This window comes from Tupaia chinensis, unplaced genomic scaffold, assembly GCF_000334495.1.
Source record: "Tupaia chinensis unplaced genomic scaffold, TupChi_1.0 Scaffold000383_1, whole genome shotgun sequence".
NCBI lineage: Eukaryota > Metazoa > Chordata > Mammalia > Scandentia > Tupaiidae > Tupaia > Tupaia belangeri.
The window spans coordinates 1,224,171-1,234,237 of record NW_006159885.1 but is presented as its reverse complement, the minus strand read 5'-3'; the positions used below and the strand labels follow the sequence as shown (position 1 = coordinate 1,234,237).

At 38.9% G+C, this 10,067-nt stretch overlaps 1 protein-coding gene across 9 annotated transcripts in view; it reads right to left on the bottom strand.

Moving 5' to 3' along the window:
• Window positions 1-10,067, bottom strand: part of MBTD1 (mbt domain containing 1) — a 78,106-nt gene that overhangs the window by 5,543 nt on the left and 62,496 nt on the right. For 7 of the 9 annotated variants that reach the window (XM_014589810.2, XM_014589809.2, XM_006153597.1 and 4 more), the window contains 4 exons: window positions 8,472-8,554; window positions 7,840-8,074; window positions 7,320-7,397; window positions 3,644-3,835 (listed from right to left, as the gene is read on the bottom strand). In XM_014589810.2, the coding sequence (XP_014445296.1) occupies window positions 3,644-3,835; window positions 7,320-7,397; window positions 7,840-8,074; window positions 8,472-8,554 (588 nt within the window). The remainder of the gene's footprint in view (window positions 1-3,643; window positions 3,836-7,319; window positions 7,398-7,839; window positions 8,075-8,471; window positions 8,555-10,067) is intronic. The other 2 variants (XM_027773857.1, XM_006153600.1) reach the window with 1 other exon arrangement.

Here is a 10,067-nt window from a genome sequence, read left to right as displayed (position 1 = left end):
GGGCCCCTATAAGAAAAACCCCCCCAAAAAAAAAAAAAAAAAAAAAGAAAAAAAAAGAAAAAACCTGAAAGGTAGATGGACCTGGCAGCGTGCGACTCGCAGGCTGCGGCGCCAGGACTGGTGGGCATGGACCAGCTGCTGCACCGACAGGGCAGCCTGAGAGTTGCTTGTACCATGCAGCTCTACCTAGCCTTCCTGGCTGGCCCTGCAGGCGCTGGGCTCCACATCAAAGCTAAAGTTTGTTGCTTCTGTATGTTACTTATCTTTTTACTGAAGTTAACGGGATCCTGTATATGGAAAGTAATTGGAACTGCTCATACTGGAAAAAATAGTCCATTTATGAGGAGAGTTAGGAGTCAAGAGTATTTAGGAGAATTAGGAATGAAGAGTATTTAGATGAGTAGTAAGCCATTTATGTTTTTCATGAAGTGAGAACTGTTACCAAGTGGACCAATATTAAAATGGCTATATTTTCATTAAAATATTTTTCAAAGTTAATTTCTTTCTTTATTCCATGACAGAGAGAGGGAATGCTCACGAGATAGACATCCCCAACATGGTCTGTGGCTGTGATCCTCCCTAAGCTTCCGCCAGCTTGGATCACGGGTATGTGCATGCATGTGTCTGGTGTGTACAAGGTGGCCCTGGGATGCAAACCCAGAACCTTCCTACGTGGATCGTTATGTTGCTGCTGTGCCACCATCTGGCCCCTCTATGCTTTTAAAATAAAGGTCTCTGATATCTTATTTACTAATTTAAAGAATTTTTTAAAAAAGATTTTTGCCATAGTGTGCATGTGCTTGCTGGAGAAAGAGAGAGAGAAGGAAAGTGAGATGTCACCCCACAGGGGACCACGCTGCAATCCCTTCTCCATTCGCCTCTCAGGATTTTGGACACACGTGCACATGTGCCTGGTCTGTTTTACAAGCTGCTGGATCCAGGACTTGAACTGTCGTCAGTCAAGTAGGGTCCAGCATCCTAACCATCACGCCATCTGCTGGCTATAAAGAATAACCGTTTGAGACATAGCATATTTTATTTTACTTTGGTGCTCGTTTTGGTATTGGCAGTAAAAAGCTGAATAGCCCAAAGACAGAAAAGTGAATACACAATGTGTATAATAATAGCAAAACAAACGCTGATTAGACTGTTGAAGGGGAAGCAAGACTGCGTACCTTCCTGTCTTTGTGATACAAATACGTTTATGGAGAACAACATCAAACGCATAATAGTCATCTTTCAAATCTAATCAACGTGCATTAATTGTTAGGGACATTTTAACAATATAATAAAAATAAACACATGGAAAAGAAAACAAAACCCAAGTTTCATTAAAGGTGCAGTACCCACAATAAAAGGTTGATAAACGGTATCGTCTTATATGATGATCAGATGGCTAAATGAATGAGAAAAGAATTACTGTACTTTAAGATTAAACATGTATCATTCAAATGGATGCTTTTTTTGTGTGTTTCTTTTAATGCAAAGAAAGATAAGCTGAGATTCTATAGCTTCTTTAAAGCTATATGCCCTTACTACTAACAACAAATTTCAGGATTTGGCTTATAGTGATGTTAAAATATGGAAATGACGTGTTTAAAAAAAGATCAAGAGAAAGGTGAAACATTCACTCAGATGTGGAATGTTTTAATGCAAGTTTCACGGTTTTCATGAAATCTAAGTCTGTCTGCTATCTTCACACTAAACATTTCTCCTTCCTGCTCTTATTCTCAATGAATCATAAATGAAATAGAGTCTGTGGCTGAATGTCACCTTCAGCACAAATCCATTTCCTTAGCTCCATTTTTAAAAGGAAATCAGTTTGCTGATGCTAATCACTAACATTTCAGGAGGTAAACTAACTGAAAACATATCTTCTTCCCAGTTAAAAAGCTCATCAATAGTAAACTCTTTCAACAGCTAATCAAATTGTAGCTTTCAGGCAGTTAAGGCAGCAATGTAGTCCCTACACAGTTTCACCAGAGTAAAATTACAACAAATCCCTCAAGATGCACCCTCGGATCAGCGCACACTTTAGACACCAGGAGGAGGAGGAGGTCACATAGGAGGCTGTGTGATTTCTATCTATCATAGCTACTCTAAGTTCCTGGGTTCTGCCAATCCCAGAAGTCAAGTTCTGTTTTTAAATAATTCAGTGACCTCTAATAACAGGTGACACATGCCTCCAAAGTCAGCCCAGTGTTTAAAGAAAATACATCCAGAATCCAATAAAAATTCCAATATATTTAGAACTTTTGTAACTCACACCTAATTAGGTAACAGATGACTATTTAATAAATAACAAGTATAAAAAAAGTTACACAAACAAGACAAGAAACTGGAATGCTCTTTATGTAGACTGTGAAGGCTTTTCCACTAAAAGCAGGTACACTGGATTTGTAATGCTAACCTATCTTTCATATACAGTACAGCCGGCCCTTGAACACTTGGTCCACTTATATAACATTTCTTTTTTTCAATAAAACGACAAATGCATCTTCTCTTCCTTATAATTTTCTTTTCTGTAGCATCTTTACTGATAAGGCTTCTGGCCAACAGTAGGCTATAAACAGTTAGGTTTTGGGAGGCTCATCTTCAGAGAAACTGGGAAGGAACAAGATGTATGACCTAATACACTGTGATGGAAACAAAAGCTAAAGAATACACCTTAACATGGGGGAAAGAAAAAAGGCTGATAGCTTCAGGTACAAAAATATTAGCAGAGGATTGAAAAGAAGACACAGCTATGAACTAAGTCCCATCTAGGTTTTCAACATAAAAAATACATCTAGAAGATGAGAACATTTCAATTAAAAGCCATGAGTCGGGTAGGGCGGAATATAGGCCAAGGCAGATTCGATTTTGGCTTTGAAGTTACATGGTCTGTACTAACACGTCAAGTTTATGACACACAAGCAAAGCCTTTGTCACACCCTATGACAATACCACCTTTGTCCTTGTCATTACAAAGGGCAATACCTTCTGCAGTCTTCCTCATGACCTTGCCCTAACCACTTGAACTCAAAGGTCACATACCTAATTCATCACCACACATACACCCACATGAAATGATACATGTAAATTTCACACAAACTCAACAACACAATTATACAGGCACTGTATTTAAAAACCTGTGTTGTCCAACTGAGAACACGGCAAATATCACTACCAAACCTCAAACTATACTGGAACTCAAACATATCCCTTTCGTGAATGAGCCACCATAGGATGCTACGAATGGAGACGTGTTCTGTAGCAGATAGCACACCGCTCCCTTATGACACATTTCCTCCCCGATCAAGGCCCACAGGAATCTATAATGCAACATGCCCACAGGAATCTATAATGCAACACGTTCAGTTACCTTAATGAATCCACGAACTACAAGTTGTCTCACAATTCTATGCATCGATAAGATTACTTGACCCTAACCGGAAGATCTGAAGTGTTTTTTAATAAACTAAAAATCCTTCCCTGATGACTTGTCTTAGTGAAGTGACTACCGAGGACTAGTGAAAATGACTTTTAGTGGAAAAAGAAAACTGCAATGAGTCAGCCGCCTGTCATGCCAACCCATGCTGAACTCCCACCACCCTACCCTTTCACCCTCTGCAGTACCTGAGGTGCTGACGTGACTAGTTACCTGTTTTGAGGCTGGGACTGAACTCTTGGCTAGTGCTGGGAGGTGGGAAGGCCTCTGGGGCTGTCTGTGCTGGCAGGGTTCGATATGGAGGAGGAGTCAACTCTTCGTCACCAGAGAAACTCCTCCGCACCCCACCTGTCATGGGCAGGCTCGACAAACTGACAGGCTTCTTCCCAACTGGCATCTTCCTCTCTAAATATCAAGTCAGACTAAAGTAAGCTTTTACTCACATGCGTGGTAAGAAAAGTGCATCATTTAACTAGGAATGTCGGGCTGCATAGGACACTCTGAGAAAAGAAACAACTATGCATGGTTTGTATTTCTGAAGATGTGGGAATGTTGTGTGCATGTGTTGGGGAGTGGCTGATGTGGCAACTGCTTCTCTCCGAGAGCCTGGTAATCCTAGCTCTGACTCTTGAATAAATAGAAACCAAAACTAAGCAAAATGAACTAGAGAGAACATTAAGTGTGGAGGATGAATAGCTGGCTAGTTTCTTTCAGGAAAATCTTAGCTTGAGGTGGGGTCCCCAACCCAACATACACTGCCCATGTATGTTCAAACATGGGCCTTTAGGGAAAAATCAAAGTAAAACAGGTTAAATATATTATTTAAGAGGCAGTATTTTACTGATATAAAATGTGCTGCCAAGACTGTCATAGTCCACTCTGAAAAGTACTTTGAAATCCAGAGTTTATTGCCTTCCAGTTCTCAAGCAACCTAATTTCTTTTGAGACAAATTGATCGCACCCCTTGGTTATAGTTTCATAAGGAAACATAAGCCTTCCAAGACTTGTACAATGCTTTCACCAGTCAGAAAAATACTCTGAACTTTGCAAATGCTGAACCATGTACAGTATGTTAATCAGGCTGAAAGCTGAAGGACGCTTACATATCGTTGTAACTACAGGCTATTACTGTTTTCTTCCGAAGTATACAATGACCCAGGAAAGAGCTAACAAAAATTATGCTCCACAAAATCAGAACTAAAAGATAAATCTAAGCCGGACAGTATTCCTATATAAAATGATCCGGAAACAAAGCCACTAGTGTATGCATTCAATCAATCCTCAACTGCCAAACCCAAACCAATGTGCAGTGACCACTCAGATTTTCTCTCATATGCTACAGTAGTAGAAGCGAAAATACAAAGAGAAAACTCTCTAACTCCTATTACCTAACAGTAACTGCTAAAAATGATAACATTTAAAATGTAAATTAGTGCTGCTTGTTCTGCTCTGGAGTTACTACAGCTTGAGAAAACAAGGCTTTCTTTTAGGTCTGTATGATTCTCTTGGCAAATTATTCTTATTTTTTAAAAAATGCTAATTAATAGCCAGCCCTTTAGAGCATGAACACAGCTCATTACAAAACACACAAGAACAACGAAACAAAGCAACGAAACCAATCAAGTACCTATTAATGTAAATAATAACTACCAACAAACATACTGTTGGATAATTTTAATACAAACAGACCAAAGATCTTTAAGATGAAACAACAGAGCTAGAACATAATATTCCATAGGCAAACTTAAAAACAAAAAAAAAAAGGTTTTATATCCATCCGCTATTGCCTGCAATAGATGACATAGGCTTTGAATCCTAAAATGTTTACTGAGTAACTAAAGTTTATGTGAAAAATTTCTAATAAACTATTTGCTGAGTAATAAATAAAGTGCTGGCAGTACCATTAAAACAAAGGCTACATCTTCTTTAGATGGCAGAAATCCTTATACTTGAGTCCAGCATTCAAGAGTTTTCTTTTTTTTTGTTTTAAAAAAAAAAAAACTCTGGCAACAAAACCATACTTGACTAGAAATACTAATTACAAACTTTATTAGAGATAATGTGACATTAAAAGCTATTAAAACCTCAGTTAAGGAATATGCTGTATCTATAGCTAACTCATTTTTGGGATAATTCAGAAATCTGTTAACAAGAAATAATTGCTAAAAACTGGGTTATTGCTATTATTACCTCCTCAATTACATTCTGTTCCCCATGCTCCTAGCCAATTAAATCAAACAATTTATAACCCATAAGCCAGAAACAAACACTGCGAAGAGTCACATTAATGGAGGCACGTGAGCTGCATCCATGATGCTCATGAATCAATTCCAAACACTGTATGTCATATAGCCACTGAATAATAATAATAATAAAAAAAGTCCTTAATTCAACATTTTGGAAAGAAAATCCTGCAGTTGTAAAGTCTTATCCAACAGAAAGTGCAAAGACAGGCTAAAGCAGCCTGTGCTATTCAGTTTACAGAAAGCTGCTCTGTTCAGTCCTCTGACTTAACATGCCCCTGAACTCTTCCCAACCGTGTGGATACATGGGGCCTCACTCTGATCCGCTGGTCTGGCAAGGTTCTCTAAGGCTCTGTTAGGTGAATGTCAGGGCTGGCAAGAAGCTGGTGGACAAGAAAATTCAGGGCCTATGGAGGCTTATGTTTGCAAAAGAGAGGGCAAGAGGCAGGCCTGCAGATTATCTATCACTACAGTGAGACAGATCTGGGTTTCATGCTGGGAGGAAACTTGTTTTTCAGAGCACCACAGTGGTGGCTAGAAGTTTTTTAGTTTTCAATTTAAAACGTTACAACCAACCAACCAACCGATCAATCATTATCAGAAAGGTAGGGATGGGGTGCATTTGATTCTTCATGCTGCTTTAGTCTCTTGGTTGTCAGTGAGACAGATCAGCACTTATCTGAACATAGGGCAAGTCACCTGGAAAAATCCATTTCTGTTTTTTAATTAAGTATACATTTTATTTTATAATTATCTTTCAATAAAAAGAAGTAACCTTATCTCAGGGGGACCAGCAGATGGCGTAATGGTTACATTGCTGGACTCCCACATAGCCAACTCTAGTTTGGGTCCAGGACCTGGTGGCTTGAAAATGGCGCCGCGCAGGGCACGTTGTGTGTGTGTGCCTAAAACTGCGAGAAGAGAAGGGACTGCGGTGTGGCCATCCCCCTGGAGGGTGATTTCTCACTTTGTGTCTGTCTCTGTTCAGCAAGCATATGTGGCCTATAGTAAAAACCTCTCCAATAAAATAAAAATACATATGTAACCTTATCTCTGAATAAAATATTCCATGATAGTTTCATGAAGAAAAAACCTGTGACTTTCTATGGTGAAGGAAAAAGATTTTACAAGAAGCAAATATAACTGTTAATATATTTATATTACTTTGATTATTAATGCAAATAATCATTCATTGTGAGGTAAATTATAGTACAGAAAGCATATTTAGCAATATCTTAAGCCTGACTTTGCAGGCCATCAAACTTGATTTCTTATTAAGTATCATTCCAGGAAGCTAACTGTGCTAAGCAACAAACACCTGTTTTTTTTTTTTTTTCAAATGAAAAATTTTTTAAAAAAGGATTAACTTTGGTACATTTACACATTATTTCAAGAATCATTTATAGGCTCAATATTTTCCCATGTAGGCTTTAAATAACATAGTAATTGTTTTTACTGTCAATTAAAACAGAAGTTTTCCTCATCATTGAGAAGGTTTGCCTTTTATGGCATACTGCACCTTTAAACATAACACATAATGCACAATCACCAGTTCTCGCAAGGGATATCATTTTCTGTGTAAGAATGTTCTGACCCTAATTGATTAACAACTAGAAAATATATATGAACACCATATGGTGACCCACTTTTCTTATGTCCTTTGTATTGCTGGGACTTAGCCTTTTTCTTCTGTTTTGATGAAGCTGATTGACTTTCTCTTGATGCTGAAAAATAAAAGGGAAAATTGGTACTTAATTGCTCACAACTCAAGATACAAGTTATTCGAAAGATGATCTTTACCAAGATCACGATGCTTATAAGAGTGCTTTGTAAATAAGGGCACTTGTCCCTAAGTTTTTTGAGTCTCAGTGCCAGACAGATTCCATTATTTATTTAGGAGTGCTTATTAGATACCATAAATAGCCTGTAAGTTAATCTCACTAAACAGTAAGTCTCATCTGATTTAGTGACTATTGTCCCTGCAAGTCACACTGCCGTGGTACACATGATCTGATCTGTGATGTGGCTGAGTCTTGATATCTTACCTGGCAACCAATGAGACATGGGTATGCTCTTGTCCTGTGAGCCCACAAGATGATGTATGAGATACTCCTCTGGAGAACTGCTGACTTTACTAAAGGATACTTATTTTGTACACCAACTTACACTGTGATGCTGGAGGCTGTAGCTGATATCCGGTTAACTGACACCACCCTACAGGATAGAGGTCAGGGGACTCACAGTCTACCCACTGATCATATTCTTCTTCCCATCCATCAAAATGTATCCTCAAGAGACGATGAATAATTCGAGTTACTGTGGCTACACATATCAAACGTGGCTCCATGAGATCCACTGCTTCTAATTTCATTCCTACACGAAATCCGTGATTTGGAACATCCTAACACAGAAAAGCAAAACATTAACACAGGTGTACAGAGAAATGCACGATTCCATTACTACTAAGAAAGGGAAAAAAAATCTCCCCCAAATAAAACCTAGAAGTAGTGCGGCCAAATGACATAATTTAAGCTAAAAATCCGAAATAATTCTTTAATTTTTTTGAACATACCATGATAGTGAAGCATTTGAGAATTAGGTAGAAAATTCTATTATATTCAGATTAAACATGAAACATAGTTTGGAAACAAGTTTTGATTGCTAAAAAAATTTGCTTTATTACTAATACTTGCTTTTATTAATCTCTGCTAAGAAGTTTTAACTTTTTGATCAACAATGATTTGAATCTGTGGGGCATCAAAAAACTACAAAATTGTTTTGCTGCCACTTAAATTTACCTTATTAAATAGTTTTACTGGTGCTGCAATGGAGCCAGTTTCCCTGAGGTAGTCAAACCATTTAAAAGGAAGTTTCGTGTAACCTAAAGAAAGAAACAAAACACAAAAAATTGGCTTAAGCAGCAGTTTATTTAAAATTAGTGTAATATTAAAATACAGATGAAAGATAACATAAAAAATATATGATGAACTCCTAACTCATGCTCTAACATTGCTGAAGGCAGTAATTCCTCCATGTTTATAAAGATTTCTTCCCCCTTTCTAGATGCGCTGGTGTACCTTTTTACCATAATGGAAAAGTGACGCTCTCCTCTGCTTACTACAAAAATAGACTTTTGTGAGCCAGTCAACGGAATGGTGTTGAGGTTGCTGAATCCCACATGACTGACTGCATGGCAGTTCAAGTCCTGGACTCCGCGCCATAAAAACATGCTGGCTGTGAGTGTATACCTGCCCCAAATCCTGAGAGGTGAAAGGAAGAGAAGAGACCCTCTGGGGGTTACTTTCTCACTTTCTCTTTCTCTCTCAGGCAAGTGCATATGCCTTACAGCAAGAAAACAAAAACAAAAAAAAAAATAGACTTTTTTCATTCCTAGGAATTTTTGCTTTGGAGTGTTATTTTCCTTTCTTTGCAAGAAAGAAACCAGCTGAACAAATGTTACTTTGTACATATGTTTTAGCTTTTTCCCTCTTTCCTTTTTAAGAGAGATTTTGCTATATGATATATGTGCTCACCAGAGAGACAGAAAGTGAGAAATCACCCCCCACGGGGCATGGCCATGATGCAATCCCTTTTCTTCCATTTTCCTCTTGGGGTTTTGGGAACACATGCAGAAGTGCATGGCACTATTTTAAAAGAATTTTTTAAAAACTTAACTTTATTATTATTATTTTCCAGTCTGATCAGAGAACGACAGAGAGAGAGAAGGAGGGAGGGAAAGTGAGAAAGCAAGCTGCCACGTCTGGGACTTGAACCACAGTCAGCCACGTGAGAGTCTCGGGCCTTTAACTACCACACCACCTGCCGGTCTCCTTGGCATAAGTCTTAAGCCCCCAGGTCTGAGACTCAAACTGCAGTCGACTACGTGGGAGTCCAGCAACATAACCATTACTTCTGGTCCCTTGTCTTTTCTTTAATTGTCAGAGGGTGTGTACACTCACCGGAGACAGACAGAGAGGGAGAAAGCACCCCTGATGGGGTAGGGTCACTCCACAATTCCTTCTACATTTCTTCACCCTATTAGGATTTGGGGCACACATACACAAGTACCTAGCATGTTTCTTTCTTTTTTTAATTTTCCTTTTTTTAAGAGAGAGAGTGAAAAGTGAGAATGTAAGATGCCAGGTCTGAGACTCTACCCACTACGTGTGAGTCCTTAATCACCACGCCACATGCTGGCCTCTTAAATTTAGTTTTTTTTTTTTTTTGGGAGAGGTTTTTGCTATAGGGCACGTGCGCTCACCAGACAGACAGAGACAGACAGAGAGACAGAAAGCGAGAAATCACCCCCCAGTGGGGATGGCCACGCCGCAATCCCTTCTCCTCCAGTCTCCTCTCGGGATCTTGGGCACGCACGCACACGTGCCTGGCGTGAG